Source organism: Engystomops pustulosus, chromosome 6, assembly GCF_040894005.1.
Source record: "Engystomops pustulosus chromosome 6, aEngPut4.maternal, whole genome shotgun sequence".
NCBI classification, from domain to species: Eukaryota; Metazoa; Chordata; class Amphibia; order Anura; family Leptodactylidae; genus Engystomops; species Engystomops pustulosus.
In genome coordinates this window covers 29,269,324-29,290,046 of record NC_092416.1, presented here as the reverse complement: position 1 = coordinate 29,290,046, position 20,723 = coordinate 29,269,324, and the positions used below count along the sequence as shown (strand labels likewise).

General features: G+C 44.9%; 2 protein-coding genes across 3 annotated transcripts; both read left to right on the top strand.

Annotated features, from left to right (window-relative positions):
• Positions 1–6: 6 nt before the first annotated feature.
• DDOST (dolichyl-diphosphooligosaccharide--protein glycosyltransferase non-catalytic subunit) lies at positions 7–4,810 on the top strand. The gene is made up of 11 exons (XM_072155324.1): positions 7–208; positions 1,077–1,187; positions 1,339–1,425; positions 1,670–1,773; positions 1,867–1,961; positions 2,044–2,137; positions 2,293–2,441; positions 2,562–2,709; positions 3,166–3,286; positions 3,369–3,475; positions 4,179–4,810. Exons 1-11 carry the CDS (start codon positions 61–63, stop codon positions 4,326–4,328), a joined length of 1,314 nt encoding a protein of 437 aa, XP_072011425.1. The 5' UTR covers positions 7–60; the 3' UTR covers positions 4,329–4,810.
• A 1,068-nt stretch (positions 4,811–5,878) lies between these two features.
• Positions 5,879–14,587, top strand: LOC140134756 (protein DDI1 homolog 2). Of its 2 annotated transcripts, XM_072155320.1 has the most exons (10): positions 5,883–6,144; positions 8,618–8,747; positions 8,955–9,182; positions 9,266–9,392; positions 9,649–9,776; positions 9,860–9,988; positions 10,110–10,213; positions 10,320–10,509; positions 11,958–12,016; positions 12,912–13,050. In XM_072155320.1, exons 1-9 carry the CDS (start codon positions 5,926–5,928, stop codon positions 11,972–11,974), a joined length of 1,272 nt encoding a protein of 423 aa, XP_072011421.1. In that variant the 5' UTR covers positions 5,883–5,925; the 3' UTR covers positions 11,975–12,016; positions 12,912–13,050. The 2 variants fall into 2 exon arrangements, with proteins under 2 accessions (XP_072011420.1, XP_072011421.1); XM_072155319.1 differs by lacking the exon at positions 11,958–12,016 and having other exon boundaries at positions 5,879–6,144; positions 12,912–14,587.
• The last annotated feature ends 6,136 nt before the right edge of the window (positions 14,588–20,723 follow it).

The window sequence follows — 20,723 nt, the reverse complement described above, 5'->3', positions numbered from 1 at the left end:
TGTGATTGGCCGGCTCATTGGCACTTCCGGTGACGTGGAAGTGGCCTCTCAGGACCGGGAATGATGGCTGCTCCCCTGTGTTCCGCGCTGCTGCTCCTGGCCGCCTTGGCGTTGAGCCCCGGGGCTCTGGCCGGATCCCGAACCCTGGTCCTGCTGGAGAACATCAACCTACGGGAGACGCATTCACTCTTCTTCCGCAGCCTGAGCGGTGAGAGCCTGTGTAATACGTAACCTACGCACCGCCATCAACGAATGTCCGATCTATTAGTTTCCAGCAGGAAGAAGACTTGTTATGTTCCCGTCTGCTCACAGCTGAGGCTTTGTTACAATGTATCAGTAGACAATCCTCTAAAATTTGAAACAGCACAGAGTTTGCGACATTGTATCTCATTCTCCAGTCCGGGATTTGTTTATAATTTGATGCATTCACTGAGTGCAAGCAGAGGACTTAAAGGGGAGTGTAATACTGATTGTCAATACTTAGGATAGGGGTAGACTTTGCCATAACTCTGTTTGGCTGTCTCGTTGGTCACCTGTAGCTTAGGCTGTTGTGACCTTTATACAAGTCAAAGAAAGATGTTAGACGACTGTGTGACCTGTTCATAGTGCACCCTCTGGTTATGTGAGTTGAAGGGGTTGTACCAACTATTATCCCTTTTTTCATATTTAAGTTTATTAGTTTTTAATAACAAGTAGGAATACAATACAAGCCTACTGTTATTCTTATCTGCTATGGACTCTGCTGATATTAGTACTACCATAGTATTGATTGTAGTAGGAGGATCTCTGAATTGCTGGTGGTCCATTCTTGTGATCATGGGGGGTCCCAGCAGTCAGATTCTCACCAATCAGCTTGTTGCCCCCTATTTTGTCTATAGGAGATAACACTCAAACTTGGTAACACCCCTTTAAGGGCCAAGTAGCTTTCTCTGTTCTATTCAAGTGCATTGGATTGAGCTGTAAAATCGGGCACAACCTGTACCTAATGTAAGGTAATGCAAATACATCTGTCAGTTTTTTGCTCCCCTGTACTTCATAGAGTTCCTTAGACCATAATGTATTTTCTTTATCTACAGACAGGGGATTCGATCTTTCCTTCAAGACTGCAGATGACCCAAGCCTGTCCCTTATCAAGTATGGAGAATTCCTGTATGACAATCTGATCATCTTCTCCCCGTCAGTAGAAGGTTTGTATGCCCAGTCCTCCAGTATAAGCTCTTGCAGTTTTTTAAGACTCCAGGGCTTTCTTGAGCTGCGGTATCTTAAAGGGTCATCTTTTATCTTTTTACATCTTAAATGATTACTCTGTGAAATGAGCCCTGTTGCTGCTTCTTGCAGATTTTGGTGGAAACATCAATGTGGAGACGATCAGCTCCTTCATAGATGGTGGTGGCAGCGTTCTGGTGGCGGCCAGCTCAGATATAGGTAAGGACTCAGCTGGTAACAATAGGTTAATAGTTTACATTACAGGGCATAGACAGGCCTCAAAGCACTCTGGGTAGGTCAGTGGCTGGGGATGCCATTTTTTCACAGCTAGTCTTTTCTTTTAAATTATAGTGTTTGCCATGATAAAAAAAAAACCTTTAAAAATATTTTGCTGTATTGACAGTGGAGCCATATTACTTCTATTTTGTATCCATTTTGTAACCATCTTGGGGTCCTGTGTTAGGTGATCCTCTCCGTGAGTTGGGAAGTGAATGTGGTATTGAATTTGATGAAGAAAAAACTGCTGTCATCGACCACCACAACTATGACGTGTCAGATCCCGGCCAAGTAAGTGACTTCCATAGTTGAGCTGGTGGATACATAATCCGCTGATTGTGTGTAAACTATGAATTAGATCATGTTTTCATATTATCCCTGCAGCACACACTGATTGTAGCAGACCCCGAAAACCTTCTGAAGGCTCCAACTATTGTGGGCAAAAATACGCTGAACCCCATCCTGTTCAGAGGTGTGGGGTAAGTCTCTTCATTGATTGTGTTATTTGATGCTGCCTCCAAGATGACTGCAGTGATATAATCATATTCATGTCTTGTACAGAATGGTGGCCGATCCTGATAACCCCCTGGTTCTGGACATCCTTACTGGCTCCTCCACCTCCTACTCTTTCTTCCCTGACAAACCCATCTCCCAGGTAAATAGGATAATTTGTTGTCACATAATTGGGAGCTTCTGTGTTGTCATGGCAGTGATGCAGATGTTACCACACTGTACCCCAATAGCCTAAAATAATGTAATACAGTGCTTTTGCTCACATGTGGATCTGATATCCCTATTTCTGTTACCTAGTACCCACATGCAGTTGGCAAGAACACCCTCCTGATTGCTGGGCTCCAGGCTAGGAATAATGCCCGTGTGGTCTTTAGCGGCTCCCTGGATTTCTTCAGTGATGCTTTCTTTAACTCTGCTGTACAGAAGGCTGCTACTGGCTCCACCAGGTAGGTCTGCAAACTTTATAGAAGTTAAATGTGACATCACACTATGGTCACAGTGTGGACTTTCTAACATTCAATCATTATGTGTTTTCGTTAAAAAATCCATGCTTCCTTCCTGATCAGATACTCAAAGACTGGAAACTATGAACTGGCTGTTGCCTTGTCCCGATGGGTGTTCAAAGAGGAAGGTGTACTGAGGGTTGGCGCTGTGTCTCACCACCGTGTTGGAGAAACCCAACCTCCAAGTGCTTATACAATCACTGACCTTGTGGTAAGAATGAGTTTTTGGCAGAATCATAATGGGTTGTGGATTTTTTTGTGTAGCCAGCTTTACTTTGAGCAGACTCACTTTTATCAGTTGGATCCACAAGTTACAGCATTCTCTTTAACGGTATTCACTAACCAATGGCCTGTGACCAAAAGCCAGGTTAGGGATCAATTTGGTTCTGGACTGCTAGATGAGGGTGAGAATACCTCTACTAGCTCTGTGGGCAAATTGAATTTTTGGGAGCAGAAGTGCCATGGTTATGCACCTCTATTATACAGTTGATCAAGTGTCTGATATTGTTACAGTGTCTCAGTGAACTCTGGATTTCCTAGAAATTAACGTACAAACTATAGTGCCAAACTAGGAGAGAAAAAAATATAGCTCTAGAATTTTTCAGTCAGTGGAATAGCTATTTACTATTCTTCATTAGGTCATGATCCTCTTCTGTTCACTCTTCAGGAATACAGCATCGTGATTGAGAAGCTCTCTGATGGGAAGTGGATCCCCTTTGATGGAGATGACATTCAACTGGAATTTGTGCGCATTGATCCTTTTGTCCGCACTTTCCTGAAGAAGAATGGTAAGTTCATTGTCAATCCAACTTTCCTTGCTCTCAATTTTACTTTAGAACTTGTAATTTATGTTGTTTGCATTTCTTACAGGAGGGAAATACAGCGTTCAGTTCAAGCTTCCAGACGTGTATGGTGTATTCCAGTTTAAAGTAGATTATAACAGACTGGGGTACACTCATCTCTACTCCACCACACAGGTAACGGCTGTTCTGTATGCTGTGCCCCTCATGCATCGAAGATTTGTAGCTCTGCAAACCTGCTGACTGTTTTAAATGGCAACTAATAGAATAGTTCAGCTCTTATATTATACATCACTAATCAACAATGGTGACAATCTATTTACACAGTGACTCCACCAGCAGGATAGTATATTAATAGATGTAACTCAAAATCAGTACAGTCTAAGTAATGTCAAGATGTACACAGTGACTGCACCATCAGCAGAATAGTGAGTGTAGCTCTGGAGTATAAAACATGATGTAAGGATCAGGGCTGGATAATGAATGAAAGTATATCTACACAGTTGGAACACATCCCAGTGTTATAATAATAATCTTTTATATAGCGCCATCAAATTCCGTATCACTTTACAAATCATAGGGGAAATATAAGAATATAATATTACATTACAGAGTACAAACAGTCATATGGAACAATAGGAGCGAGGGCCCTAATCACAAGAGCTTACAGACTATGAGGATGAGGGGTGACACAAGAGCTTACAGACTATGAGGATGAGGGGGTGACACAAGAGCTTACAGACTATGAGGATGAGGGTGTTGACGCAAGAGGTTGTAGAATGGTCCATCCATTCTCTATTAGGAAACGATATAAAATATTAGTGTTCTGCATTAATGGGATACCTGCACCTTCTTCCCTGACTGTGACTTTCTTCTACAGGTGTCTGTACGGCCTCTCCAACACACCCAGTATGAGCGATTCATTCCTTCTGCCTTCCCGTACTACGCCAGTGCCTTCTCCATGATGGTCGGCCTTTTCATCTTCAGTATAGTCTTCCTGCACATGAAGGAGAAAGAAAAATCTGATTAAACAAAATTAACCTAATTTTAAAGAACACAGAATGCAGTCATCATCCGGTCCACGTAGGCCAGAAGGATGGGTTTGGGGGGGAGTGGGATTATTTTGGATGTAAATTTTGAATTTTTATTTGTTGAGATTTTGTACATTTGCCATTTGTTTTGTAAGCCATCAAACTCTATGGTTTGGGGGAAGGGTTATGACTAGTAGCTAGGGAACAACCATTTGCCAGATTGGCTGTCCGGTTGCAAAATTGGCAATATGTCCAGGTCACGTAGTCGAACCCAGACTTGAATGTTGTTCTGCTCATCTCTAGTTATGACTCGTAACGAGGGAGGAAAAGATTTGTGAAGGCTCTTCCCTCTATGGCAGCCTGGTCACGTTTTATCTGTGGTGCTGTTCTTTTGAGTTGTTCCCATTTTTTGGATGTTATGGGCACTTGAAAATTTATTTGGGTCATTTCTAAGAAAAATAAAATTGTTTTCCACCCATAACCCTTCCTTGCCTTGAAGTTTATTTCATCCCGACACAATAGAATTAATAATTATTTTTGCTTTTATAGGTTTGAAGCCTGTAGTCATTTCAATGTTGAGATGTAACAAGGTCTGGTTGGTGTGAGAGTGACGCCAGTGATGTGACTTCAGTCATGGGTGTTGTATGAGCTGCACACAGCCGATGATTTACTCCACATGTAGCTCGTTATAACCTTATGTAATTAGGCTACATTCACATGGACGTATGGCATACGTTCGCTGCGCAGGAAAGGAGGAGGGGTGACCCCTCTCCGTGGGGATGTACGCCATGTTCTATCTTTAACCTGTAGGCGGCACCATATTGCTCCATGCGCCAATAACTGCCTATGGGGACGTATGTGTCCTATGTATTATCGTGTGAATTCAGCCTTGGGCCACATTCACACATTGTTTGCCCGCAGTACGACAGGCATACATTGGCTCAGGGGATGAGTGCTACTCACTCCCACCCCTCTCTATAGGAATACACAGCACATGGCACCGGGAGACCATAGAAGTGTATGGAGGCCGTATATACGGCCCCCATACGTTGGTGTGAATGTAGCCTAAATCCGTACAATGAGGGAGAAGGGTGGGGTATGCACTTAGTCTCACATAACTTGTTGTGCTTCATTGTTTTGAGTCTTATCTATATCTGGCAGGGGAGTTTGCACACAAGTTTTATCTCTTTCCAACAAAACTTTAGGAATATTAGGATGAGATCACAACCTATGGGTGTCTTGTAGAAACCTTTTCCCCATTCCCAATCCATGAAAAGTACTTTGATCACAGGAGCTCAGCACTACTGTACATATAACACAGCCTTGTAAATGGTGACATTCCTGTAACTTGATTCATTTATTCATATTGCCATCTGTGGAGACCGGAAGATGTTTTTATCCTTACTTTGGGACAATCGGCTTCATACATTGTGAGATGGAGGGGGGAGATAACTACACTACCCAGGAAGCCTCTTTCCTAACAATGAGAGTCTGTAGTAGAGGATTCTGGGAGGATCCTGGACCGGTGCCCAGTACAGAGCGGAAGCGCTACGGCCCACGTGATGGTCAGGTGATGCGCTGAGCCGGAAGCCGCGCATGCGCAATGAGTGGCGCCGTAGCCCCGCCCCCCGGTGTTGCTGTGAGTGTTCGGTGTGGTTGATCACAGCGGCCGTCGCCATGTTAATCACCGTGTACTGCGTCCGCCGAGACCTGACGGAGATCACCTTCTCCCTGGATGTGGATCAGGAATTCGAGCTGGAAAATTTCCGCGCCCTGTGTGAACTGGAGAGCGGGATCCCGGCCGCAGAGTCCCTGGTGAGAGCGAGAGGGAGCTACAGAGCCTGACTACCGGGGGAGGGGAGATATACACGTATATACATACATATACCTGGGGGGTATATACTGAGAGACACATATATACCTGGGCGGGAGGGGGTATATACAGAGAGACACATATATACCTGGGGGGAGGGGGTTTATACAGAGAGATAGATATATACCTGGGGGGGGGGGAGGGGGTATATACAGAGAGATAGATATATACCTGGGGGGGAGGGGTATATACAGAGAGATAGATATATACCTGGGGGGGAGGGGTATATACAGAGAGATAGATATATACCTGGGGGGGAGGGGGTATATACAGAGAGATAGATATATACCTGGGGGGGAGGGGGTATATACAGAGAGACACATATATACCTGGGGGGAAGGGGTATATACAGAGAGACACATATATACCTGGGGGGAAGGGGTATATACAGACAGACACATATATACCTGGGGGGAAGGGGTATATACAGAGAGACACATATATACCTGGGGGGAAGGGGTATATACAGAGAGACACATATATACCTGGGGGGAAGGGGTATATACAGAGAGACACATATATACCTGGGGGGAAGGGGTATATACAGAGAGACACATATATACCTGGGGGGAAGGGGTATATACAGAGAGACACATATATACCTGGGGGGAAGGGGTATATACAGAGAGACACATATATACCTGGGGGGAAGGGGTATATACAGAGAGACACATATATACCTGGGGGGAAGGGGTATATACAGAGAGACACATATATACCTGGGGGGAAGGGGTATATACAGAGAGACACATATATACCTGGGGGGAAGGGGTATATACAGAGAGACACATATATACCTGGGGGGAAGGGGTATATACAGAGAGACACATATATACCTGGGGGGAAGGGGTATATACAGAGAGACACATATATACCTGGGGGGAAGGGGTATATACAGAGAGACACATATATACCTGGGGGGAAGGGGTATATACAGAGAGACACATATATACCTGGGGGGAGGGGGTATATACAGAGAGACACATATATACCTGGGGGGAGGGGGTATATACAGAGAGACACATATATACCTGGGGGGAGGGGGTATATACAGAGAGACACATATATACCTGGGGAGGGGAGATACAGAGGAGGAGTATATAGTGAGTGATACATATAAACATGAGGGGAGGTACACATAGAGGGGGAATATATAGAGAGTTACAAATATACTTGGGGTGCCTAGGGGTGGGGATCTATACTGAGGAAGGTATATACATATATACATAGGGGGGTTATACAGATATATCTGCAGGGGTGGGGTTCTATATGAAGTGATACACATATACCTGGGGGGGGTACATACATCTGAGGGGCTAGGTTAAAAGTATACACCTTTGGATACAGATATCCTTGTGGGGAAGTTTTAAATACTGGGTAGGGTACAGATATAATTGAGGGGGGTAGTACAGAGATACTTAAGAGGGAGATATATTTGGGAAGGGATTACAGATGCACCTGAGGGGGAGATATACCTTTTGGGGATTATATATATATTAGATTTTTGGTGATGAAATAGGCTGCAGGCCCCACCTGGATATGTACAGTGGGAGTGATACAAACATTCTTAGGGAGGGGTGGATTGCAAAATGCAATTATAGGGAGGAGGGTGTAGATACGGAATATATAAATGTATATAGGGAAGGATTGCACAGGGAGATACAGATGTTGATCATGGATTAGTGCGGTTCAGTGACTTGGATCTATTGCTATCTGCTTGGCTGATTATTACCATGCGATAAACCACAGCTGTAATACCCCCTGGAGTGATATAGTGGTATAAATATCTGCTGCAGAATACTCTGTGACATGTGATGGGATAAATATCTGCTGCAGAGTGCTCTGGGTCATGTTATATGATAAATATCTGCTGCAGAGTGCTCTGGGTCATGTTATATGATAAATCTCTGCTGCAGAGTGCTCTGGGTCATGTTATATGATAAATATCTGCTGCAGAGTGCTCTGGGTCATGTTATATGATAAATATCTGCTGCAGAGTGCTCTGGGTCATGTTATATGATAAATATCTGCTGCAGATTGCTCTGGGTCATTTAATGGGATAAATCTCTGCTGCAGAGTGCTCTGTGTCATGTGATGAGATAGACCTCTGCTGCAGTATTCTCTGGGCGAGGTGATGGCATTCATCTTGTGGTTGCTGAGGACATGCAGGGACTGTGTGTTTCGGGCTGCAGCTTTAACTAGAATTTCCTGCCTGACAGGTAGAACATAGAGACAAAGCAGCTGCCACCTCAGAGGACTCCGACCCTTTACTTACCAAAGAGCAAAGCCTTATGGGAGCCCCATGTTGGGTCACTGTAGATTTGCCAGCTGTACTTATATTCCATCTTCCTGATCTTGTGTCTGTGAGAAGCTGTTGTGTAGATCTGAAGTGACTCTTTCCTCTGTGTCTTGTAGATCATCTATGCAGAGCAGCCGTTGACCGACAACCAGAGGTCACTCTCCTCCTACGGCTTAAAAGATGGCGACGTGGTGGTCCTACGCCAGAAAGATCCCACCGAGTCGCGTCCTGCTCCAGCGTTTCCTGGTAAGAATCAATAGATCCAGTGTATTGCATAGGTAACATATAGCTTATACACCATTCACATCCAGAGCTGCATCCAGGAGTAGCATATTAGTTTGCTGCTGTACAATGCAGTACAGAAAAAGGGGACCCCTTAAAAGGGGGAGAGCTGTGCCCATCATTTTGTAGCTTGCAGGTTTGCACCAGATGACTCTTCTGTCCTCTCCGCAGGTATGCCCCGGATAGACTTCAGTAGTATTGCTGTTCCTGGGACGTCCGCGGGACCACCAGCTGCCCCTCCTCAGCCAAGGCCTCCAGCTCCTGATTCCACCTCCTTTCCTCAGGGGCTGGATAACCCAGCTCTGCTGCGGGAGATGCTGCTGGCCAATCCTCATGAGCTTTCACTGCTAAAAGAGCGGAACCCTCCCCTGGCAGAGGCGCTGCTCAGTGGCGACCTGGGTATGTACTACGCCCCCCTTACTTTGGTGCTGGATAATGAACAACGCTGCTTCATTTTTTTTTTTATCTTTTATTTCACACAGAAAAATTCACCAAAGTTCTACTGGAACAGCAGCAGGAACGAGCCCGACGGGAACAGGAAAGGATCCGGCTTTTTTCTGCTGACCCGTTTGACTTGGAAGCTCAGGCTAAAATTGAGGAAGACATAAGGTGAGATTTATAATCTGGGATCTACAGCGTTTGATATTGCTTGTCAGCTACAGTCCTGACATTGATGGTTATAGTGAAGCTCCGTGCCGGACACTGTCTGGTCAAACTATAGTCTTGATCTTCAGCTCTGGTTGTGACTAGAGGGTTAGTAACCATAAAGTTATGCAGCAGGATAGGAGGGCACATTATGGATCTGGTTGTGCCATTGTATGTGACGCTTTAATGCTGGTAGTGAATGTGACTGTTCTTCTTGCAGGCAGCAGAACATTGAGGAGAACATGACCATTGCAATGGAGGAGGCTCCCGAAAGTTTTGGCCAGGTGGTGATGCTTTACATTAACTGCAAAGTTAATGGTTACCCAGTGAAGGCCTTTGTAGACTCAGGTGAGGAGCTCTCTATTCACAGGACATTGTGGGGGTTCACTCTGCGCGATTGGGGGGTCACACTTCTCTGTTACTTGTCCCAGGAGCTCAGATGACTATAATGAGCCAGGCCTGTGCAGAGCGCTGTCACATCATGAGGCTGGTGGACAGGAGATGGGCCGGGATCGCCAAGGGCGTGGGCACACAGAAGATTATTGGCAGAGTGCACCTTGGTGAGTCAGACGCCTTCTCTTAAGGTCCATTCTTACTGTATGATTCAATTCCTCGCTATTTCTTAGATCTCTGGTGTCTTTTGATAAATCATATTAATGTTTAGTGTCTTGCGTGTTGCAGCTCAGGTGCAGATTGAGGGAGATTTCCTGCCTTGCTCATTCTCCATACTGGAAGAACAACCGATGGATATGCTCCTTGGACTAGACATGTTAAAGCGACATCAGGTATTTTCTACTTAGCGCATATCTTCAGCATCTAAACGGTTTAAGCAGTTTTGTTATTTCTGGGAAATGTTCTCCTTCTGATGGTCTTGTATCCCAACCCCTACAGTGCTCCATTGACCTGGAGAAGAATGTCTTAGTCATTGGCACGACAGGAACGCGGACCAGTTTCTTGCCGGAGGGTGAACTTCCAGAGTGTGCGCGATTGGCATATGGCCCGGGGACAGAAGACATACGCCCTGAAGACATTGCAGACCGAGAATTAGCAGAAGTATTGCAAAAGTCTGCAGAGGAAGCAGGTATGGTGCATGTGTGACATGTGCATGTGTTCTGCATTGTATGCCGGGTTATGTACATGTGTACTACATTGTGTGCGGCATGCCATGTATTATGGTGCCTGAGCGCCCAACCAAGCCTAACCTCCAGTAAATGGTCATATAACAGCATGGGTTTTGCTGTCTCAATAACAAGAGACAAGGCTATAGATACCTGACTGCAGCCATAAGAACGTTCACTATACTAGATGTGGGGTCATCCATGGACATGAGTTCACACTGGAAGATTCACCTTTCTACCCTCACACAGACTGGCCCAGCCGTAGCATGAGCTAGCCTACAGCTGTGCACTGGAGAGGAGGAGGGGAGCGTGCTGCTCACCCCTCCCTTCTCCATAACGAAGCAAGGCGTAAATACGGGAATACATAAGAGCATGTTGTATTTTTTTTTTTTTTTTTGTTTCTTTTCCATGCCTGTGTGTGGTCAACTTACTGGGGGCCATAGCCATTTATGGGGACGTAGATGTACGTCCCCACAACGGCTCTAAAAGCAGCTTAAACCCCTTCCTGACATGTGACGTAACAGTACATCACATGTCGGGTGCGGGTGCATGGTGAGGGCTCACGGGCTGAACCCTCTCCATAGCCGGTAAGTCTTTGCTGCATATTGCAGTCCAATACCCGTCCATTTCTTCAAACAAATGGCTGCACATGGGTGCCACCACTCCCTGTGACGTCATCAAGGGGCAGCGATCGGTCGCCAAGACAGCCTAGCTTTTTTCAAAGACCCTGTCTTGTTTTAACCCATTGATTACAAAGTGCGATTAGCACATTGTAATTAACGAGGAGGAAAATCCCCATATACTGCCATACCGTAGTTTGGTAGTATATGGTAGGATCAATCACACAACCTAGGGTTAAAGTACCCTAGGGGGTCTGAAAAGTAGTAAAAATAAAAAAAAGTAAAAAAAAAAATAATTGTATTAAAAAACCTAAAAATTCCAATCACACCCCCCCCCCCCTTTCCCTAGAAGTGATATAAATAAAAATCATAAACATATTAGGTATCATCCGATAATGCCAGTTCAATCAAAATATAATAACTTTTTTTTTCACTGCGCTTAACCCTGAAATGGAAAATAGCGCCCAAAGTCGAACTTTTTGAAAAATACAAAAAAAAATTATAAAAATGATCAAAAGGTCGTACAATCCAAAAAATGGTAGCATTAAAAAAGTCATCAAAAGTCACAAAAAAAGCAACACCACCCACAGCTCCGTACACCGAAGTATGAAAAAGATATTAGAGCCAGAAGGTGGCTGAATAAAAAAACTATTTGTACAGGAGGTTTTAATTGTAAACGTATGAAAAAATGATAAACCTATACAAATTTGGTATCTTAGGGTTTTGTGACTAACTGCATGTGTTGTGTTCTCTTAATACCCGTTTGCTGTTTTGTCTCCTAATCCTCACAGACCAACAGAAACCGTGATGCATGTGTGTGTAAACTACCGCAGGAGGGGCCGTACCGCAGGTAACTGATCTCAAGCTCTATATTATTTAGTTCTTCCAAAGTTAAATGTCTTCCAATAGAATCCTGAGCCCTGCTGCCTCCGTAGAGGTCATAGTCTACTGACAAAGACTGTACCCCCCCCCCCTTCCCACTTAAAATAAATACTTATTTCTATACTCACTCATACGAGCTACAATCACACATTTATACACTCATGCGCACACATATCGAGCATATACACACACATAGTGCCATATACAAACATACAGCATGTATACATCACACATATACATATGTACAATGTGCAGCATAATATGTATGTAAGGGTGCACATCCTCCACTTTGCAGTGTGTCGGGTAGGATGATGGGGCCCCCTTACACTGTGGGCCCCATAGCATGTGCTATCGCTGATTCCGCTGTGGTTACACCTCTGGTTCTACAGGAATTGAGTAGAGGAGTAAATCACAGGATGCATTTTTAGTAATGTCACTGTGGACCTGTAGTGAATGGATGAGCTACATGCTCAGTAATGTCCCCATTGTATTCTAGTTAATGGATAGACTTGCATTCCCAGTGATGTCAGTGTAGCTTGGTAGTCATTGGATAGGATTGTTATTTGGAACGTGTCGGCGTTAAGGCTCATTCACACCACACAAATGTAATGGAGACCTATATAAGGCTGCACCATTTGCGGACAGATATTGGTCCCCATTGACGCCTATGGCGCCAGGTCACGGTGTGGTGAGCACACGGGGAAATATATGATGTCGGTCCACTGCTCCTTTATGGAGAGGGGAAGGGTGATCAGCGATCATCCCTCCTCCTCTCCAGCGCTCTGACATGTGCTCGCCTTCACATTAATGATACTGAGCCGTTTATATGATGGAACCTTAATTCTTGCTTTTGTCATTTCCAGACAAGGAATCTACCTCAGAGGCAGGTCCGTCACTGGTGCCACCAATGGATGGATCTACCAACCCTGTCCACAATCCAGACAGCATCCCGCCTGCGCATTTAACATCAACCCAATCTTCTGCCATAGAAAGCGGAGATGTTGCCTGCAGCAGTGGTTTCCATCCAAAATCCAGTGGCAAATTGGGTCAAATATCCAAATCATTAGGGACTGCAGGTACTGATAACCAACCTAGAGCAGATTCTCCAGCTTCTCCATCAGCTGTTGATGTAGGGGGTCCTGGGCCCTTGCTGGCTGCTGTCGGGTCTGCTGGTACTGCTGTTACTGATGCTGATTTGGTGGCTTTGAAAGAGTTGGGATGGGAGCCTCATCAAGGGGATGCACCTCCGCCTTCCACATTGGCCCCTGTGGAAGATGAAGGACGAGAAGAGGTGGAGGCTCCTTGTTCCATTTCTGAAGATGCGATGGAATTGGATACACGGATAAATTCTTATCTTGACAGCTGCAGTAGTGGGGAGAACATCACTGTCCAGGGTCCAGAGTGCCAACATATGCCCTGCACTGACCTCCCCTCTAATGCCCAGGGGTCTGGAGACATGGATGTAGCAAACAAGAAAGATTTACCAAAGCCACCGAGCACCTCTGGCCAGGATGGAGAGGAACACTGCTTGTCCTTGGCTGCTGCCTTGAAGGAACTTCACAAGTTACTGCTCATTAGTGGTCAAGGAGGTGTGCAGGCTGGAGATGATGGCGGAACCATGGGCTCTGAGACGGATCTAGCCGATGTCAACGAGGGAAGGCAACAAGAGTCTGGCCAAAATGGAGAACTGGACAATGACCTTCCTCAGGAGAATGTCACAAGTGGACAAGTCACAGATGAGACGTCTCTTTACATTGAGTCAGAAACCACAGAAGACTCTCTCCAGGGTTCATCAAAAGATGACTCTTCTGATGACTGCATTGAGTTCTCATCTGTTCCTGATCAGACACTGTGTGATGTGGTCACCGGCGCAGTGTGTAACTCCGATAACCCAGTTCAGGGGGATGAGCAGCAACCAGAACTAAGCCTAGAGCAAAGCCCCTCCGTGCAGCCATTGGGTCCCCTCTCCCCGGCTGCTGTAGAGCGCATTGTGGGCGCAGGGTTTACAATGCAGGATGCCCTTCTAGCCCTGGAAAGAGCTGATGGAAATGTGGAGCTGGCGCTGCTCGCTTTACTCGCCAGGAATATTGTCGTTCCCACCTAATTTATTGCACCAATGTTATACAAGAACTTGTCCTCTGTGTCCAGAAGATGGATAGGATCTGCTTCATGTGGCCGGGGGCCTGCGACCTCGTCTTGTCTCTGCAGCGGTTACCCTGAATGTCCTCCTGTGGGCGCGATCCTGATAGGACTGTCTGCATCAATGTCATTGAGCTGGTTCTACACTGTGCGCCTCCCAAGCCATGGAAGCAATTTAGTTTGATTTAAACCAGGGATCTCTGTGTCTGTGCTGTAGGGATCGGACATTCTAGAAATCTGAGAGCCATAATGAATGCAGTTTTGTATCCTTCCCCCTGTAATGTATTTTTAATGTTTTATGTGGGGCCGCTTTTGCCGCTGAGTAAGAGGAGTCACCACCGCTGTACTATACTCCCAGTGGCACTCAAGCCAAATAATAATTCCCAAAAGTCTTTTTATATTTTGTCTCAAATTACATTGTGTTTTTTACTCCAGTCACATATAGAGCTGCACGTACAGTCCTGCATGTGTACTGCTACCAGGTCCGACTGAGGGTTCTGTGTCTGGGAATGAAATGCTCTGCTGTCGTACATTTAGGAAAAGTAATGTTTACACTAATGACCCTGTCCATAAAAATACAGGACCTGTATTCACATCAGAGCTTGAGTTATATTTTATACTGTATATAATTGCAGTCTACATACAGATCCACTCTGTACATACATTACTTATCCTGTACTAAGTTACATCTTGTATTATACTCCAGAGCTGCACTCACTATTCTGCTGCTGGTGCAGTCACTGTGTACATACATGACATTACTTATCCTGTACTGATCCTGAGTTACATCCTGTATTATACTCCAGAGCTGCACTCACTATTCTGCTGCTGGTGCAGTCACTGTGTACATACATGACATTACTTATCCTTTACTGAGTTACATCCTGTATTATACTCCAGAGCTGCACTCACTATTCTGCTGGTGCAGTCACTGTGTACATACATAAGCAGAAATACAAAATAGCCATGTGCTATGCCAAAATAACAATCTTTATTAAATATAGACAACAAAAGACATATACACCTGTTGTCTATATTTAATAAAGATTGTTATTTTGACATAGATTTTGACTGTGTACATACATGACATTACTTATCCTGTACTGATCCTAAGTTACATATTGTATTATACTCCAGAGCTGCACTCACTACACTACTACTTGTTATAAAAATCTGCAAGCTTTTAGAGGCATGTGGGAGAGAGTCTGATTTTAGCTCTGGAGTATAATAAAGCCTGATCAAAACCACATTGACCTTGCAGTTGTATCCGCTACATAACTTGCATCATTTAATGCCATTAAAGGGAACCTGTCACCAGGGACCTCATTTTCACTAAAGACAGGTTGCATAAGCCCATGACACCTGCAGTGCAAAAATGCCTCTGCCTTTTCTATGCATTTGTATTACAATATAATTGTGTGTTATGACAAAATCCTGGGGTAGTCACAGGGGTTGGGCTTTGGTTTGGATGCATTTCAAAAAACAACACGTGACTTGTCTGAGCTGCAGACTGCCTCCATCTTAGAGCTCCTGTACAGCTTGTCCCTCCCCCACTGATGTCATCTCACCAGGCTGTGACCTCTGAGAAGGAGCAGGAGGTGAAGCTGTACAGGAGCACAAAGGTGGGGGCCAAGCTCTGAGGAGTGAGTAACACAGACAAGTCACATGTTGTTTTTTTTAAATGCATCCAAACTAAAGTCCAGCCCCTGTGACTACCCCAGGATTTTGTCAGGGTGCAAGGTAAGTTATAACACACAATTATATTGTAATGCAAATGCTTATATAAGGCAGAAAGGCAGATGTGCAATACAGGTGTAATAAGCTTCTGCAACCTGTCTAGTGAAAATTAGGTTCCTGGTGACAGGTTCCCTTTTAAAGGAGTTGTATTCCATGTTATCCCCAAGGTAAGGCTACATTCACACTGACGCATGCTTGCAGGGCTACAGCCGGGCGGGCCTACGTCAGGCGCAATGGAGAGTAGGATGGGTGACCCCTACTCTCTCCATAGCGATCCAGAGCGCATGGTCCATAACATAGGACGTGTCCTATCTTTCCCTATCCTTTTCCCTTGTGCGGAGTGGTATGGTGCCGCATGTGTGCGCACTGTTTCACTCCATGCAGCTATTGCTGGTCTATGGGGGACGTATGGACGCCCGCAAGCTTACAGCTGCACATACATTCCCCTACAGCCGTGTGAATGCGGCCTCAGGTTTACCCTGCTAGTTAGTAGTTATGCTTTCACCATGAGGTATAACATTGACTCTTGGAAGAACCCACTTCCAGTCCGTTTCAGATTGGTACTGACGGTGTTTTTGGCTGTCAGTGCTCTTTCTGTATAGGGTTGTATCCTTATAGACCTATTGTGGGTGCAGCTCTGCATGATGACTGGAGGATAAGATGCAGCGCCAAAGCCAAGTGAGATGAATAACGTGGCTCCATATCGCTGTGAATCACCGGCAGGGGGGTGCAGCCATCACTTTATACACCAGATAGATACAATATACAAGGATTTCTCTCCTAAAAGCAAAAAGGGAAAACGATTTGGGCTGAAAATCTAAATCTATTAAATAGAAAAATTTTGCAGCTCCATTCACTGACATGAACCATCCCGCCCCAATTCATGCTGCTACATCCATGCTATTGTTCTATGGTGTCAGGCTTTACCTCATGGACATGAAGTCTATTAGATGATGGCGCCTTAAATTGTCTGTACCCCTCCTGAGCAGCAGATTACAACCACACAGGAGCGTTATAAGATGAGCCATATATCAGTCACACGTATGATGTCTCTGGGGGGGGGGGGGTCACGGCACTGGGGGTAGAGCAGTAATCATGGGCGGAGAGGGGTTTATTTTTTGTATTTCTGACCCTTTCACCTCTTTTGTAACAGGGGTTATAGACTGCATGAACTATAGATAAAGTCCCTACCGTCAGGTTCTTGTAGTCAACACCTTAATGTGGCCCATTGGGGCCACATAGTAGATTGGCATCACAGCCGCCTCACCTCAATCACTGGAGACACTGGCATCTATATAATCAGATGTATGAGGAGACTGGTGCGGCCCAACTTCTGCTCATGTCAGGTTTAGTTCATACCAAATACAGATGCAATCTAAGGTTCCATTCACACACGCCTGGGTTTAGTCCTTGAAATACAGACTGGATAGCGTCCTCTATAATGCCAGGAGTCCCATTCCCCATGTGAATTATCATTATGACTGCCCCACACTGTGAGGATGATACTAGTACAGGACAATAACCTAAGGCTGGAGACGCATATCCATGTTCGGTCCGTGAATCACCACCAGTTCACGGTCGTGTGTTGTTAGCGTTAAATCACTGGGTTCCCGATCTAGTTTTGGTGAGAAAATATAGCCGATACATTTCAAAGAGAAAAAGCGTCCGTCTGCCTGAGCCGTTCTCCAGTCCATCCCATTGTACAGCCTGATACATTGTACATCTGATAGGGGGTCTCCCCTGCTGCAGTGATTGTAGGGTGCAGGACCATATATTAGCTTTCTACACCTATCCTGTTCCCCAGCAATCAAATGTTTTAGTGAAAAACATGATGTAAATGCAACTCTAATTCTATGTGTGAACATGGCCTTACAAGGAGTAGACCGACGTCCAGTATGAACAATTCCAAGTCTCCCGATAGAATAACCAAAGCTTCTTCCACATGTAAGATGTAAGAACCTTCTATAGAGCCCGGTCATTGGAGAAAGAAAAGGTCGCCATTTATTTTATTCCCTTCAAAATCTGTTTGCTGTCAGTGAATTAGTGATGTGAAGTCCGGCTCTCTTTAGTGAGCTGGATCATTAAGAAGAGCCGGCTCCCTATTAAATTCATAATAGGGAGCCTCAGGGAGTGGTTAGCTGATTAGGGGGAGGGGGTTAAGTGAGCAATTGGCTCACTGAAGGGAGCTGAGTCCCATCGTTCACGTGAACGACCCATCATTACAGTGAATATAAACCTTCTTGCCTGTGACTAGACGTGCACTTGTGTCTAAGCTCCGGACTGATACTTTGAAACAGATGATTAAGATGTGAGAATTGTGTTTATCTACAGTGATACACAGTAACAAACTCTCAGCTGTGAAAAGTAGAAGGCCTTCTAAGCTTCTTATTCAGTCTTTTTTTCAGGAATATTTCTATTTACTGACAGCAAGCAGAGGTATGTGGTCTATTATATATATATACACTATAACACACAATCCAGGTCTGGGGGCGGCTGCAATGATCAGTGGACAACTCTATCAATATGGTGGGGGCCATGGTCACGTGTCCGTCTGGGCGCCATCTAAAGTGTCAGGCAGTGGGGTGCGGGGGTCTCCATTCTCCGCCAGTTTTGTGCCTTTCCTTATTGCTTGGTTTAGATTCTCTGGGTTTTCATTATGGGAGGACTGGATGTTATTAGAGTGTAATAAAGGTTTTTTTTTGTTTTTTTCTCAATCTTCTCCCTTCTCCCTGTCTATTCATCTATTAAAATATTAATCAGAGATAGGTAACTATGTGTATTATGTCTGCATTACTCATTCAATTATTGGGGGAGATTTATCAGAAGTGTCTGCGGTAAAACTGTTGTCGTTACTCTTAAAAACCAATCAGAGCTCAACTTTCATTTTAAAAACAGCTGTGGTAACATGAACGCTGAGCTCTGATTGGTTGCCACAGCTGTTTTTAAAATGAAAGCTGAGCTCTGATTGGTTTCCATGGGCAAATAGAACAGTTTTACTTCAGACACTTCTGATAAATCTCCCCCAATAATTGAAAGTGTCATTCATGCTGCAAAGTGAAAACTGTAGAAACAGACCATTTTTTGCCAGTTTCCCAGTACGTTATCAAAGGGAACAGATTTTACCCCATTAAACTTACAGCTCCCTCAGGTCGGGTATGAAATCTCCTTTCTAGAATTTCTTCTTTGTGAAATCTCCTCCGTTTACCTACAGTAGTTTCGGAAAGTATTCAGACCCCTTTAAATTTTTCACTCTGAATTCGTTACAGCCAATTGGTCCGATCAAAATGTACTCTCCGCTCTCATCTTGACCGAAATAAAACAGAAACAGAGATATTTTTACTAATTTATTAACCCCTTTATGACTTGGCCATTTTGCACCTTGCTGACACGGCCCCTGTGTCACTATAAGTGGTCATAACTTCGGAACAATAACATATCAAGGGGATTTTGAGATTGTTTGTTTGTTTTTTTCATGGCACATTGTACATTATGTTAGTTAAAAAAAAATTAGGAACTATGTTTAGTATTTATGAAAACAGCAGTTCGGTGAAATTTCTTTAAAAAAAATTCTGTTTTCCAAATTAAAAATGTTCTTCTTTTTGGAAAGTTAGTCCTATCAGCAAAATAACTAATAATAATCATAACATTTTCCATACGTATGCTTTTGTTAGCATTATTTTTCGAACATCCTTTCCTTCTTTGAAGATGTTACAAGGTTTATAACTTTAGGTGAAATTATCACGAAAATCATCAAAACCTGTTTTTGGAGGGGCAATTTAGTCGGAAATTACTTTAGAAGGCTTATAGATCTGATACCTGTGATGGGAGTTACTGCCCCCCTGTGGAGAGTCTGTGCAATACCCCTCACCATACAGGAAGATCTGATGTCTGTGATGGAGGTTACTGCCCCCCTGTGGACAGTCTGTGCAGTACACCTCACCATACAGGAAGATCTGATACCTGTGATGGGGGTTACTGCCCCCCTGTGGAGAGTCTGTGCAGTACACCTCACCATACAGGAAGATCTGATGTCTGTGATGGGAGTTACTGCCCCCCTGTGGAGAGTCTGTGCAGTACACCTCACCATACAGGAAGATCTGATGCCTGTGATGGGGGTTACTGCCCCCTGTGGAGAGTCTGTGCAGTACACCTCACCATACAGGAAGATCTGATGCCTGTGATGGGGGTTACTGCCCCCTGTGGAGAGTCTGTGCAGTACACCTCACCATACAGGAAGATCTGATGCCTCTGATGAGAGTCACTGCCCCCCTGTGGAGAGTCTGTGCAGTGCACCTCACCATACAAGAAGATCTGATGCCTGTGATGGGAGTTACTGCCTCCCTGTGGAGAGTCTGTGCAGTACACCTCACCATACAGGAAGATCTGATACCTGTGATGGGGGTTACTGCCCCCCTGTGGAGAGTCTGTGCAGTGCACCTCACTATACAGGAAGATCTGATGCCTGTGATGGGGGTTACTGCCCTCCTGTGGAGAGTCTATGCAGTGCACCTCACCATACAGGAAGATCTGATGTCTGTGATGGAGGTTACTGCCCCCCTGTGGAGAGTCTATGCAGTGCACCTCACCATACAGGAAGATCTGATACCTGTGATGGGGGTTACTGCCCCCTGTGGAGAGTCTGTGCAGTGCACCTCACCATACAGGAAGATCTGATACCTGTGACGGGGGTTACTGCCCCCCTGTGGAGAGTCTGTGCAGTGCACCTCACCATACAGGAAGATCTGGTGCCTGTGATGGGGGTTACTGCCCCCCTGTGGAGAGTCTGTGCAGTACACCTC